Consider the following 15377-nt stretch of genomic DNA (forward strand, 5'->3'; position numbering starts at 1 on the left):
CTCCATGCAGCACCCGCATTCTATGCCGGGCTGCTGCTCCAGTCACAGAATCCTCTGTGTTTCCGGGACAGGAGACATGACGTCATGCCACACCCCCTACATTCATATCTATGAGATGGGGCATGGCGTGACTGTAAGAGGGGTCTTACAGTAAAGAATCCTCCATCACTACATCACGTGGAGAGAGTCCCACAGTGTCACTGCTCTTACAGTAAAGAATCCTCCATCACTATATCATGTGGCGAGAGCCCCAAAGTGTCACTGCTCTTACAGTAAAGAATCCTCCATCACTATATGATGTGGAGATAGGGGATACGTTTTCTTATCCTGGAATACTCCTTTAAAGGAATGTGAAGTATGTGAATTATCTGCGGATCCATTTGCTTCTATTGTCTGCACATGTGCATTTTTAAAGGGGTACTCCGTTGCTTGACATCTTTTCTCTCGCAGCACCCGGCATTCTAAACAAACGCTGGGTACCTGCGGCGGTGGTTGTGACATCACGGCCATGCCCCTTCGTGTCATGACGTTACACCCCCTCCATTCATGTCTATGGGAGGGGGCGTGTCTATGAATGTAGGGGGCATGGTGTGACATCATGAGGGGCGTGGCCATGATGTCTCGATCACGGCTTCCAGCTCTGAGTGTTCTGAACAATATGTTCAGAACGCTGGAGTACAGGAGTACCCCTTTAACATTGGTGACATTACCGGAGGGACATCATACCCGTCCATATCTATCCATTAGGTATTTTGTGACTCTTCGCGTATTTTGTTGACACTCTTGTCTTGGTAAATAAAAAAAACTACATGTATCCTCCTCACTCTCCCACCACTGCCAGTATCACCGAGCTCCGGTCCCTGCTGTGCAGCATTTCCTGTTTTGAGGATGTGACATAACAGGCCCATGCAGCCAATCTGTGGAGCAGGGATTTCCTTTCTCAGGCACTGATTGGCTCAGTGGTTCTATGATGTCCCGTCCCCAAAGCGCTGTACAGCAGGGACTGGAGCTCGGTTATACAGGTAACGGTGGGATGCCGGGAGCCAGACCTCTGCTGATCTAATATTAATGTCTTTATTAAACTCCCAGAATTCATATTTAATATATAGTAAATTGTCAGCTGTGTCTTTTCAGGTACGGTATGCTCGGGCACGCTGGCTGCATTCCTAGAGGACCGGTTTCCAGCGCCCGCCTTATCGCTCCCTTATTCTGTCATCTCTGGATTTCATCATGTCCACGATGAGTCACGGCCGAGTCACGGTGAGCACCGACATAATCACACGGAGTGAAAACTATTTAGGGAGATAATTTACGGCTTGGAGGTGACTTCTCTGCAGTTTCCTGTTCAGCTGTGCTCACACTGCTCCATGTAGTCAGAAGTCGCTTCTGTGTCTCGTAGTCTTGGTCAGACAGCTGCACTTTTAGTCTTGGTGCCATTAATAATTTGGGACATTGCGTGCCGTGTAATAGAAGATCCGGATTTATCAATCAACAAACCTCAGCTCCTCATATAATACCGCACCCGATTACATCATCATCTGCCGCTCTGTGTCCGTACAATGTCAGTGTAATGTTCTGCACTCGTGTGCCCTGACACGTCCACAGGTGTGATACAAGACAATATCAATATACATCATCCTGTCTGTGGCCCCTTCCGTAAACGTATAGCTCCGCCCCTTTCTCCTGGCTGGATGGCTCCCCGTCCATATCATGGCGTCTTATGGAGGATCATGTGACCAGACACGACACCCTTCGGAATGATGCGGAATGGTGCCAGAGTTTTACAGAACGGGGCCACAGACAGGAAAAATGTCTTACAGGGGGTCCTACCTTACCTATAGGGGGGAAACTACCTGCAAAGGGGTCCTACCTGGGGGGGGGGGGACTTCGAGGGGTCCTACCTACAGGGATGCGCAAACTACCTACAAGGGGGTCCTATCTACAGACGGGATAAACTACCTACCAGCAGGGTCTAGCTAAAATGAGTCCTAGCTACAGGGGGGCTAACTAAACTAGAAGGAGTTCTACCACAGGGGGTCCTACCTACAGAGGGGAGCAAACTACCTACAGAGGGGGAGCTAACTATGTACAGGGGGTCCTACCTACAAGCTGGGGACTACCTACATGGGGAAAATTACCTACAGGACGGTCCTACTTCAGGGGGCAAATTACCTACTGGGGGTCCTACTTTCAGGGGGAACTAACTACCTACAGGACAGTCCTACCTACACGGGGAAAATTACCTACAGGGGGTCCTACTTACAGGCGGCAGCAAACTACCTACTGGGGGAGCTAACTACATACAGGGGGGTCCTACCTACAAGGCAGGGAATACCTACAGGGGGCAGGAAACTAACTACGGGGGTAGAAAACTACCTACCGGGGGTCTTACTTAGAGGGGGTCAATGTGTGGTATAGTAGAGGTGAGTTTTCCAGAGTCTGCCTTTGTAACTGAGTGCCATGGAAGGGGGGTTGGGGAGTCTGCCAGAGTGTTTTCGGAGGGGGCTGCCAATGTTACTGAGCGCTATGTGGAGTGCCATAGGAGTCTTCCAGTGTTACTAAATGCTATGGAAGGTGGGGAATTGGTGACACGCCCCTTCCTGAGCAGTGGATGTCAGAATAAGTGAGCAGCAGAACAGAGGGATTTGTGAGCCAAATACAGAAGCGAGACACATAAAAGGAATCTGCATGACCCAGTAGTAACATATTTACAGTAGAAGTATTATTTTCTTCTGTCATTTGACGCTTTAAGACATTTGCAGAAATATCAATTTGGATAAAGACATTCTTTATTTTTATTATTAAAAGATAAAAACTCTACATAAAAAGCATAAAAACACGAGGCATGCTGAAACTTTATACAGCGGCGCAGTCAACTGTACAAAACAAACAGAACCATTGTCCAAACGCTTCACTCTTCTATGTCGGAGCCACAAAAAAAAAAAAAAAAAGTGCCGAAAGTCCTTCCAGAGCCCTGACCGCAGATTTGTCATAGTCAGATCCCAGCGTGTCCTATAAAAGACACAAGAAACCAAAAAAATCTCGCCAAAAGACAATATACAAAAAACGAACATCCAGACAGCTTCGCCATACGGGACTAACCCAATACAAGTCCATTTGGGATCAGATTTAGCCTTTTATCCTTTTTTTTTTGTTTGTTTTTTACATTTTAGTTAACATTTTTTTAGCTGTAATATTTACAGTTTGTCCTTCATTAAATGGTTGCCTTACAAATTTCCACCCCAAATTTTTTGTGTAAAGATTTTTCAAAACCAAGGTTCGTAGATTGCTGCAGTACACAGATGGATGTAGGGGAGGGGTTTGTATCCTTCACAACTTATCTATTTCCTTAACCAGTTGGGTCGTCCGGGTCTCGGGTTGTTCAGTGGAAGCGACAGATGCAGAATTGGGCGACCCTGACGTATCGCAGCTTGTAGACGTACCTGGACTTCTTACATTTGGAGGACTTGTACAGGACCGAGACTTCTTTGTAGAACGGTTCGCTGACCATGGAGGTTTCCTTGGAGGTGACGCAGCCTCGGCACAGACAGTAGGCCTCCACGATCTCTTGCGGGTATCTGTTCATGTCTTTGTTGATTCTAAAAAATAAAAAATGGGAAATGGTTACCGTAAATTGGTCTAGAAGAATAAGTCTACGGTAACCACATTCTTAAAGGATAGGGGATAAGATGTTTGATCGCGTGGGGCCATGACGTCACGACCCCCGCTGCCCACTCCAAGCGTTCGGAACAAAATGTTCCGAGCACTGGGGCAGCGGAGTGCCCCTTTAAGGGAATTGGTGTTTTTTTTAAATATAATAATATCCTGGGGCAAATTGTGCCATCAGAGCCCAACTGACTGCAGGGAAATGAACATCAGAAACCGACCCAATACACTGACCCACGAGTAGATTGTGACTAAATCTGACGGAACGTGAAAGCGAAACCCTGATATGTTAGGATTTTGGGAACCCAACAATGAGTAGATCTGCGCCAATGTCTGTATTGTATTCGATTAGACCTAGAATGTACAGAGCGCCAAACCAACAGCATCTTACAACATTGTTAATACTTTGCATTACTTATCTAGAACAGGTCAAAGGTTACCGTCCATATTAAAACAAACCAGAGGATTCCCCAAAAGGACTGGACTGGAGCATCAACCATGGAGCCCTCACTTTGTAGACCATGTATGGTGGTGTTATGGCAGTTTTGTTGGGCACTGTATTGGGTTCTGACACCATCACTGTCCATAGAGAACACAAGGTCCAGGAGCAAGGTCCAGGGGTACTCCGCTGCTCAGCATTTGGAACAAACTGTTCCAAACGTTTGAGTAGTGGAGTATGTGCCGGGAGCTCGTGATGTCATAGCCCTGCCCCCTCAAGCTGAGCAGTGGAGTACCCCTTTAATCTACTTGAGTGCATTTAGAAGGTTGTTTAGAACCTGCGGTGACCCTATTATTGTGGTGACAACCTGGCCCGGGTATCCTTCCTGCAGGAGCCCAATAGTTGACCCGGTTATCTCTATGACATTGGAAGTTATATTCCCCCCTCCAGAACCTGGTGTTTAATGTCATTACTCATCCACTTTATGTCCTTAAATACTGTGCATTTACCCCCCGAGGTCCGTCCAGGATATCCGCCCCCGAGGTCCGTCCAGGATATCCACCCCCTAGGTTTGTCCAGGATATCCACCCCCTAGGTCCGTCCAGGATATCCACCCCCTAGGTCCGTCCAGGATATCCACCCCCTAGGTCCGTCCAGGATATCCACCCCCTAGGTCCGTCCAGGATATCCACCCCCTAGGTCCGTCCAGGATATCCACCCCCTAGGTCCGTCCAGGATATCCACCCCTTAGGTCTGTCCAGGATATCAACCCCCTAGGTCCGTCCAAGATATCCGCCCACGAGGTTTGTCCACTGGAGTGCCCCTTTAACTAACCTATAAATATAAATGTGTGTAAATTTGAGTAAAATTCGGGTCTTACCTGTAGGACCATGGGGAAATACTCCTGTCCTGCATCAGCTCTGAGGAGGTGTTGACACTTGTAGGACATTTCTTCATCCTCACATCAGGGACATAGTCAGACTTGGTCAGAAGAAGAGAATCTGGTGAGAGGCGATAAAGTTTCTGCCTTAAATGTTCCTCGGAGGGATCTTTGCATCTTGTGCGCTGCCCCTGACATATCGTAAAGGACAAGAGCAGAAGAACGGGGACCATCAGCTTCTTCATCTGCAGGAGCGAAAAAAGGAGACAAAATAAATCTGTATGAGATCTGGTAATGTTCTATATTCTGCGCGCCCCTCAATATGTCCCCCCATGATGCTTGACCCGGTCATATCAGTAAAGCTGCCAAACACATTAGATATGTGGCGGCTGAATCCACAGATGGCGGTGACCCTCCTGTCCTCCCTGATGGCGGTGACCTTCCTGTCCTCCCTGATGGCGGTGACCCTCCTGTCCTCCCTGATGGCGGTGACCCTCCTGTCCTCCCTGATGGCGGTGACCTTCCTGTCCTCCCTGATGGCGGTGACCTTCCTGTCCACCCTGATGGCGGTGACCTTCCTGTCCTCCCTGATGGCGGTGACCTTCCTGTCCTCCCTGATGGCGGTGACCTTCCTGTCCTTCCTGATGGCGGTGACCTTCCTGCCCTCCCTGATGGCGGTGACCTTCCTGCCCTCCCTGATGGCGGTGACCCTCCTGCCCTCCCTGATGGCGGTGACCCTCCTGTCCTCCCTGATGGCGGTGACCTTCCTGTCCTCCCTGATGGCGGTGACCTTCCTGTCCTCCCTGATGGCGGTGACCCTCCTGTCCTCCCTGATGGCGGTGACCTTCCTGTCCTCCCTGATGGCGGTGACCTTCCTGTCCTCCCTGATGGCGGTGACCCTCCTGTCCTCCCTGATGGTGGTGACCCTCCTGTCCTCCCTGATGTCGGTGACCTTCCTGTCCTCCCTGATGGCGGTGACCCTCCTGTCCTCCCTGATGGCGGTGACCTTCCTGTCCTCCCTGATGGCGGTGACCCTCCTGTATGGCAGTGATCTTCCTGTCCTCCCTGATGGCAGTGACCTTCCTGTCCTCCCTGATGGCGGTGACCCTCCTGTCCTCCCTGATGTCGGTGACCTTCCTGTCATCCCTGATGGCGGTGACCCTCCTGTATGGTAGTGACCTTCCTGTCCTCCCTGATGGCAGTGACCTTCCTGTCCTCCCTGGTGGCGGTGACCTTCCTGTCCTCCCTGATGGTGGTGACCCTCCTGTCCTCCCTGATGTCGGTGACCCTCCTGTCCTCCCTGATGGCGGTGACCCTCCTGTCCTCCCTGATGGCAGTGACCTTCCTGTCCACCCTGGTGGCGGTGACCTTCCTGTCCTCCCTGATGGTGGTGACCCTCCTGTCCTCCCTGATGTCGGTGACCTTCCTGTCCTCCCTGATGGCGGTGACCTTCCTGTCCTCCCTGATGGCAGTGACCTTCCTGTCCTCCCTGATGGCGGTGACCCTCCTGTATGGCAGTGACCTTCCTGTCCTCCCTGATGGCAGTGACCTTCCTGTCCTCTGTGGTGGCGGTGACCTTCCTGTCCTCCCTGGTGGCGGTGACCTTCCTGTCCTCCCTGATGGCAGTGACCTTCCTGTCCTCCCTGATGGCAGTGACCTTCCTGTCCTCCCTGGTGGCGGTGACCTTCCTGTCCTCCCTGATGGCGGTGACCTTCCTGTCCTCCCTGATGGCAGTGACCTTCCTGTCCTCCCTGATGGCGGTGACCTTCCTGTCCTCCCTGATGGCGGTGACTTTCCTGTCCTCCCTGATGGCGGTGACCCTCCTGTCCTCCCTGATGGCAGTGACCTTCCTGTCCTCCCTGATGGCGGTGACCTTCCTGTCCTACCTGATGGTGGTGACCTTCCTGTCCTCCCTGATGGTGGTGACCTTCCTGTCCTCCCTGATGTCGGTGACCTTCCTGTCCTCCCTGATGTCGGTGACCCTCCTGTCCTCCCTGATGGCAGTGACCTTCCTGTCCTCCCTGATGGCGGTGACCTTCCTGTCCTCCCTGATGGTGGTGACCTTCCTGTCCTCCCTGATGTCGGTGACCTTCCTGTCCTCCCTGATGTCGGTGACCTTCCTGTCCTCCCTGATGTCGGTGACCTTCCTGTCCTCCCTGATGGCGGTGACCCTCCTGTCCTCCCTGATGGCAGTGACCTTCCTGTCCTCCCTGATGGCGGGTTTGTCTGACAATTCAGGGAATAGTCAGATGGGCAGAAAAATACTTTTAATAATGAGAGTGGCTATCATGTTATGGGCGGGGATATATATCAGGGGTGTGAATGTTGTACATTGAGGGGCATGCAACCACCCCCTGACTGTATAATCCGCCCATTGCCTGTCACTCCCATTTTTTTTAAATTAAGGTTTCCGCCCATCTGATTATTCCTTGAATTATCAGGCAAACTATAAACCCTCAGATACCAGGAACGGGAGTGAGTATCAGGAAACTGTAAGAAGGGGTGTGATCTGGGGGCACTTAGATATTTAAAGGGGTACTCCCATGAAAAGCATTTTTTTGATCAACTGGTGCCAGAACGTTAAACAGATTTGTAAATTACTTCTATTAAAAAAATCTTCCAGTGTTAGCTGCTGTATGCTCCACAGGAAGTTGTGTAGTCCTTTCCAGTCTGACCACAGTGCTCTCTTCTGACACCTCTGTCCATGTCAGGAACTGTCCAGAGCAGGAGCAAATCCCCATAGCAATCCTCTCTGCTCTGGACAGTTCCTGACATGGACAGAGGTGTCAGCAGAGAACACTGTGGTCAGACTGGAAAGAACTACACAACTTCCTGCATATAGCAGCTGCTAAGTACTGGAAGGGTTAAGATTTTCAAATAGAAGTAATTTACAAATCTGTTTAACTATCTGGCACCAGTTCATTTAAAAAAAAAAAAAAAAAGTTTTTCACCGGATTACCCCTCTAATGATAACGTAATCTTATTTTGGGGGTTGGCCACAGGTCCCCTTTAAGTAAGTGTGAATATATCAAAAACAAAGAAGCGCGCCCCTAGTCTGCACCACGACCCGTATATATGGATGACATGCGATGTCACACTCACAGGTAACACTGAGGCCACAACCCTGATGCAGGCCTGTAAGATCACTTCTCACAGGTCAGCTGACTCCTGATCCGCCCGAAACCACGTAACCAGGTCAGTGATATATGAACAAAGTAAAACACCATAAAAATCAGACTCAGAATGAGTTTTTTTTTCTTTTAATAAACCCTTGGCTCTTGGTTTTTATTCTTCTGTGGACGTGATTCATCTGAAAAGAAGCGTCACTGATCCGTCTTTTACTTTTCAGCAGTGTTTGATTAGTAAGGCGGCTTTCACACTATAAAATTCGCCCGTTTTAAAGATCCCTTTGATGTTCCGAAAACATTGCCATTAAACGTCCGTTAGAAAATCCCATTATAGTCTATAGGATTTTTACATTATCTGTTTTAATCCGTTATAGTGCGTTATTAACAATGAACGTTATTTTGTGACAGATCTTTAAAACGGATGAATTTTATAGTGTGAAAGCCGCCTAAACTGCTCCACAAAATAAAGGTAACACACAACACAACGTAACTCCAAGTCAGACACTTGTGTGAAATCCCACTGTCCACTCAGGAAGAACACTGATTGACAATCAATTTCACATGGAACAGACAACAGGTGGAAATTATAGGCAATTAGCAAGACACCCCCAATAAAGGAGTGGTTCTGCAGGTGGTGACCACAGACCACTTCTCAGTTCCTATGCTTCCTGGCTGATGTTTTGGTCACTTTTGAATGCTGGCGGTGCTTTCACTCTAGTGGTAGCATGAGACGGAGTCTACAACCCACACAAGTGGCTCAGGTAGTGCAGCTCATCCAGGATGGCACATCAATGCGAGCTGTGGCAAGAAGGTTTGCTGTGTCTGTCAGCGTAGTGTCCAGAGCATGGAGGCGCTACCAGGAGACAGGCCAGTACATCAGGAGACGTGGAGGAGGCCGTAGGAGGGCAACAACCCAGCAATAGGACCACTACCTCCGCCTTTGTGCAAGGAGGAGCACTGCCCGAGCTCTGCAAAATGGCCTCCAGCAGGACACAAATGTGCATGTGTCCACGTAAACGGTGAGAAACAGACTTCATGAGGGAGGAGTGAGGGCCCGACGTCCACAGGTGGGGGTTGTGCTTACAGCCCAACACCGGGAAGGATGTTTGGCATTTGCCAGAGAACACCAAGATTGGCAAATTCGGTACTGGCTCCCTGTGCTCTTCACAGATTAAATCAGGTTCACACTGAGCACATGTGACAGAGTCTGGAGACGCCGTGGAGAACGTTCTGCTGCCTGCAACATCCTCTAGCATGAGCGGTTTGGCGGTGGGTCAGTATTGGTGTGGGGTGGCATTTCTTTGGGGGGCCGCACAGCCCTCCATGTGCTTGCCAGAGGTAGCCTGACTGCCATTAGGTACCGAGATGAGATCCTCAGACCCCTTGTGAGACCATATGCTGGTGCGGTTGGGTTCCTCCTAATACAAGACAATGCTAGACCTCATGTGGCTGGAGTGTGTCAGCATTTCCTACAAGAGGAAGGCATTGATGCTATGGACTGGCTGCCCATTCCCCTGAATCCGATTGAGCACATCTGGGACGTCTCGCTCCATCCACCACAGACTGTCCAGGAGTTGGTGGATGCTTTAGTCCAGGTCTGGGAGGACATCCCTCAGGAGACCATCCTCCACCTCATCAGGAGCATGCCCAGGCGTTGTAGGGAGGTCATACGGGCACGTGGAGGCCACACACACTACTGAGCCTCATTAGGACTTGTATTAAGGACATTACATAAAGTTGGATCATCCTGTAGTGGGGTTTTCCACTGTGATTTTGAGTGACTCCATATCCAGACCTCCAGGGGTTAATACATTTGATTTCCATTGATAATTTTTGGTGATTTTGTTGTCAGCGCATTCAACTATGTAAAGACGAAAGGATTTCATACGATTCATTCATTCAGATCTATGATGTGTTATCGCAGGGAGACCTTTAGTTTTTTGAGCAGTGTATTATGTTAGTATTTTCTGATCAGTATTTTTTTTCGGGGGGTGGGAGTATTTAGTTAGTTTTTTTCTTTTTTCAGTATTTGATCTGTATTTTTAGCCTAAACCAGGGGAGGAGATACATATACGCCAGCATCCCCAGGGGCGAGGGCAGCCAGGGCGCTTCTGAATTTGCCATCTCCCTCTTAGTAAATCCTGTGGACCAAAACACCGCAGTCATTACCGTCCCCTCCGTGTCTCTTGCTCTCATCTATCTCTTATAGAACTTTATCAGTCAAAGCAAATCAATTTGTGATCCATGGAGCCCTTTATGGCCTCCTCCATGATCCCCATCTGTACAGCCGCCATGATCCCCTGACAGGACGCCAACCTAAAGAACACCGTCCGTGCCTGGATAACCCCTTATTATAACAACAGCGCCATACTGTAGATTAACCCTTACAGCCCCATACAAACCCTATAACATCCTGTACTGTAGATTAACCCTTACAGCCCCATAAAAACCCTATAACATCCTGTACTGTAGATTAACCCTTACAGCCCCATACAAACCCTATAACATCCTGTACTGTAGATTAACCCTTACAGCCCCATACAAACCCTATAACATCATGTACTGTAGATTAACCCTTGCAGTCCCATACAAACCCTATAACATCCTGTACTGTAGATTAACCCTTACAGCCCCATACAAACCCTATAACATCCTGTACTGTAGATTAACCCTTACAGCCCCATACAAACCCTATAACATCCTGTACTGTAGATTAACCCTTACAGTCCCATACAAACCCTATAACATCCTGTACTGTAGATTAACCCTTACAGCCCCATACAAACCCTATAACATCCTGTACTGTAGATTAACCCTTACAGCCCCATACAAACCCTATGACATCCTGTACAGTAGATTAACCCTTACAGTCCCATACAAACCCTATAACATCCTGTACTGTAGATTAACCCTTGCAGTCCCATACAAACCCTATAACATCATGTACTGTAGATTAACCCTTACAGCCCCATACAAACCCTATAACATCCTGTACTGTAGATTAACCCTTACAGCCCCATACAAACCCTATAACATCCTGTACTGTAGATTAACCCTTACAGCCCCATACAAACCCAATGACATCCTGTACTGTAGATTAAACCTTACAGCCACATACAAACCCTATAAGATACTGTAATGTAGGTTAACCCTTACAGCCCCATACAAACCCTATAACATCCTGTACTGTAGATTAACCCTTACAGCCCCATACAAACCCTATAACATCCTGTACTGTAGATTAACCCTTACAGTCCCATACAAACCCTATAACATCCTGTACTGTAGATTAACCCTTACAGCCCCATCCTAACCCTATAACATCCTGTACTGTAGATTAACCCTTACAGCCCCATCCTAACCCTATAACATATGGTACTGTAGATTAACCCTTACAGCCCCACCCTAACCCTATAACATCCTGTACTGTAGATTAACCATTACAGCCACAAACAAACTCTATAACATCCTGTACTGTAGATTAACCCTTACAGCCCCCATACAAACCCTATGACATCCTGTACTGTAGATTAACCCTTACAGCCCCATAAAAACCCTATAACATACTGTACTGTAGATTAACCCTTATAGCCCCATACAAACCCAATAACATCCTGTACTGTAGATTAACCCTTACAGCCCCATACAAACCCTATAACATCCTGTACTGTAGATTAACCCTTACATTCCCATACAAACCCTATAACATCCTGTACTGTAGATTAACCCTTACAGCCACATACAAACTCTATAACATCCTGTACTGTAGATTAACCCTCACAGTCCCATACAAACCCTATAACACCCTGTACTGTAGATTAACCCTTACAGCCCCATAAAAACCGTATAACATACTGTACTGTAGATTAACCCTTACAGCCCCATACAAACCCTATAACATTCTGTACTGTAGATTACCCTTACAGCCCCATCCTAACCCTATAACATATGGTACTGTAGATTAACCATTACAGCCACATACAAACTCTATAACATCCTGTACTGTAGATTAACCCTTATAGCCCCATACAAACCAATTAACAGACTTTACTGTAGATTAACTCTTACAGCCCCATAGAAACCCTATAACATTCTGTACTGTAGATTAACCCTTACAGCCTCCATACAAACCCTATAACATCCTGTACTGTAGATTAACCCTTACAGCCCCATAATAACCCTATAACATACTGTACTGTAGATTAACCCTTACAGCCCCATTGAAACCCTATAACATTCTGTACTGTAGATTAACCCTTACAGCCCCATACAAACCCAACAACATACTCTACTGTAGATTAACCCTTACAGCCCCATACAAACCCAATAACAGACTGTACTGTAGATGAACCCTTACAGCCCCATACAAACCCTATAACATGCTGTACTGTAGATTAACCCTTACAGCCCCATAGAAACCCCATAACATTCTGTACTGTAGATTAACCCTTACAGCCCCCATACAAACCCTATAACATACTGTACTGTAGATAAGCCCTATCAGCCTCTTTCAGTCCTATACAAACTCTATAACATGCTGTATACATATACACTATTTGTATACAGTTTGTACAGTAGGTTATTCTCGCAGTGTATAATTGTTATTAAGGCCACATGTAAGGTGCTTATACCTGGACACTGTGTCATACATCGCACACTATATGCAATATACAGGGGGGGGGGGGGGGGGACAACAAACAGGGTACATAGTCACATATGTCAGGCCTCAACTTCTTGGGCCATGTAATTCTCTTAATTCCTTATATACATGGAGCAGCTTTAGTTAATGAGAAGCGGTAATCCTCTCATCTCTATAATTTACATCAGAAAGAAAATGCTCTCATAAAAACGAGTATATAAAAACACATACTGTATATTAAAACATGTATATAAAAACACATACTGTATATAAAAATGAGTATATAAAAACACATACTGTATATAAAAACATGTGTATAAAAACACATACTGTATATAAAAATGAATATATAAAGACATACTATATATGAAAACAAGTATATAAAAACACATACTGTATATAAAAATGAGTATATAAAAACACATACTGTATATAAAAACATGTATATAAAAACACATACTGTATATAAAAATGAATATATAAAGACACATACTATATATGAAAACAAGTATATAAAAACACATACTGTATATAAAAATGAATATATAAAGACACATACTATATATGAAAACATGTATATAAAAACACATACTGTGTATAAAAATGAATATATAAAGACACATACTATATATGAAAACAAGTATATAAAAACACATACTGTATATAAAAACATGTATATAAAAACACATACTGTATATAAAAATGAATATATAAAGACATACTATATATGAAAACAAGTATATAAAACACATACTGTATATAAAAATGAATATATAAAGACATACTATATATGAAAACAAGTATATAAAACACATACTGTATATAAAAATGAATATATAAAGACACATACTATATATGAAAACAAGTATATAAAAACACATACTGTATATAAAAATGAATATATAAAGATGCATACTATATATGAAAACAAGTATATAAAAACACATACTGTATATAAAAATTAATATATAAAGACACATACTATATATGAAAACAAGTATAGAAAAACACATAAGTAATGTATATAAAAACATATAAAACATGTGCTGTATTAAAACATTTGTATAAAAAACAAGTATATAAAAGCATATATATAGTCCATGTATGATGGGTCAGAGCTTTGTGGAGTCCATGTGTAGTATGGGTTGTGATGAGGGCAGATGTTGTTACCCTAGGGGCAGATGGAATTAACCCATTGTATTCGTTACGCCGGGGCGTTGTTTATCCTTAACCCCTTAACGACCACGGACGTAAATGTACGTCCTGGTTTGGCGGGACTTCATGCACCAGGACATACATTTACGTCCTGTGTATGACCGCGAGCATCTGAACTGTGCTCGCGTCATACACGGCAGGTTCCGGCTGTTAATAGCAGCCGGGGACCCGCCCGTAATGGCCGACATTCGCAATCGTTGTCCGCTATTAATCCCTCAGATGCCAAAAATATAAAAGTATCTAGCCATGGGTATCATTTTAATCGTATTGACCCACAGAATAAAGAACACGTCATTTTTACCGTAAAGTGTACACCGTGAAAACAAAACCCTCCAAAATGTGCAAAATTGTAGTTTTCATTTAAATTTCCTCCCTAAAAAATATTTTTTTGGGTTGCCGTACATTTTATGGTAAAATGAGAGGTTTCGTTACAATTGGTCACGCAAAAAACAAGCCCTTATATGGGTCTGTAGATGGAAATATAAAGGAATTATGGATTTTAGAAGGCGAGGAGGAAAAAACAAAAACGCAAAAATAAAATTGGCCTGGTCCTTAAGGTGAAAATGGGCTTGGTGCTTAAGGGGTTAACTACCCGAAGGTATACTGCTGGATCCTCGGCTAGGCACGGGGGAAATAATGACTTCGACACCAAGTTACGGACAACGGTAGCTTTACTGAGGGTAGACAGATGGTAAAGTCTATACAGTTCAGCCAGGGCCCAAGAAGGTGACCAGTGACTCAGAGACCTTAAGGGCTTGCTGGGACTTGTAGTAGGACTGGACAATTTAATGCAGACAACGTTACTTCCAATTGACTGTGGCTGCAGACTGGACTTGAGGCCTCCAATGACTCTGGACACAAAAACTAGGACTCAACTTGATCTAAGCAAGGACTCAGGAACTAAGAGAGAGAATCTATGTCCACCCAAGGCTTATATGGGGGAGACTGGCAGGGAGCCCATAGGTCACCCCTGGGATCACCTGGTCACTGGTACCTCCTGGGTAACAATCACATGGAACATTTCTTAAAGCAACAACACATTATATATTATAATATATAGCAAAACATATATACAAGGGGGGAAACAAGTACAAGGGGCCCAGGGGATACTGAAAGGAGGCCGCGGAACAGGGCAGCAAGGGTATGGTGTAATACCTCCCGTACTGTGCCACCACACATGTATGATGGGTCAGAGCTTCATGTAGTCCATGTATGATGGGTCAGAACTCTGTGGAGTCCATGATGGGTCAGAGCTCTGTGCCGTCCATGTATGATGGGTCAGAGCTCTGTGAAGTCCATGTATGATGGGTCAGGGCTATGTGGAGTCCATTATAGTTCAGAAAAATCCAGCTCGCTCCACCAATGCTCCCCCAACACGGATCCGCACCCAGCCCGGTGCACATGGATTCA

At 46.0% G+C, this 15377-nt stretch overlaps 1 protein-coding gene and 1 long non-coding RNA gene across 2 annotated transcripts in view; one reads left to right on the top strand and one right to left on the bottom strand.

The window, feature by feature from the left end:
- Positions 1-15377, top strand: part of LOC130296989 (uncharacterized) — a 66137-nt gene that overhangs the window by 39982 nt on the left and 10778 nt on the right. Inside the window, exon 2 of the long non-coding RNA XR_008849353.1 lies at positions 1135-1260. This is a non-coding gene — a long non-coding RNA (uncharacterized LOC130296989). The remainder of the gene's footprint in view (positions 1-1134; positions 1261-15377) is intronic.
- The window catches only part of LOC130296988 (interleukin-17D-like), a 31112-nt gene continuing 17643 nt past the window's right edge, over positions 1909-15377 (bottom strand). The window contains exons 2-3 of the mRNA XM_056549116.1: positions 4986-5230; positions 1909-3599 (exon numbers count right to left, since the gene is read on the bottom strand). Coding sequence (XP_056405091.1) covers positions 3383-3599; positions 4986-5230 — 462 coding nt within the window. The 3' untranslated portion in view covers positions 1909-3382. The remainder of the gene's footprint in view (positions 3600-4985; positions 5231-15377) is intronic.

The sequence above is a fragment of the Hyla sarda genome, chromosome 12 (assembly GCF_029499605.1).
Source record: "Hyla sarda isolate aHylSar1 chromosome 12, aHylSar1.hap1, whole genome shotgun sequence".
NCBI classification, from domain to species: domain Eukaryota; kingdom Metazoa; phylum Chordata; class Amphibia; order Anura; family Hylidae; genus Hyla; species Hyla sarda.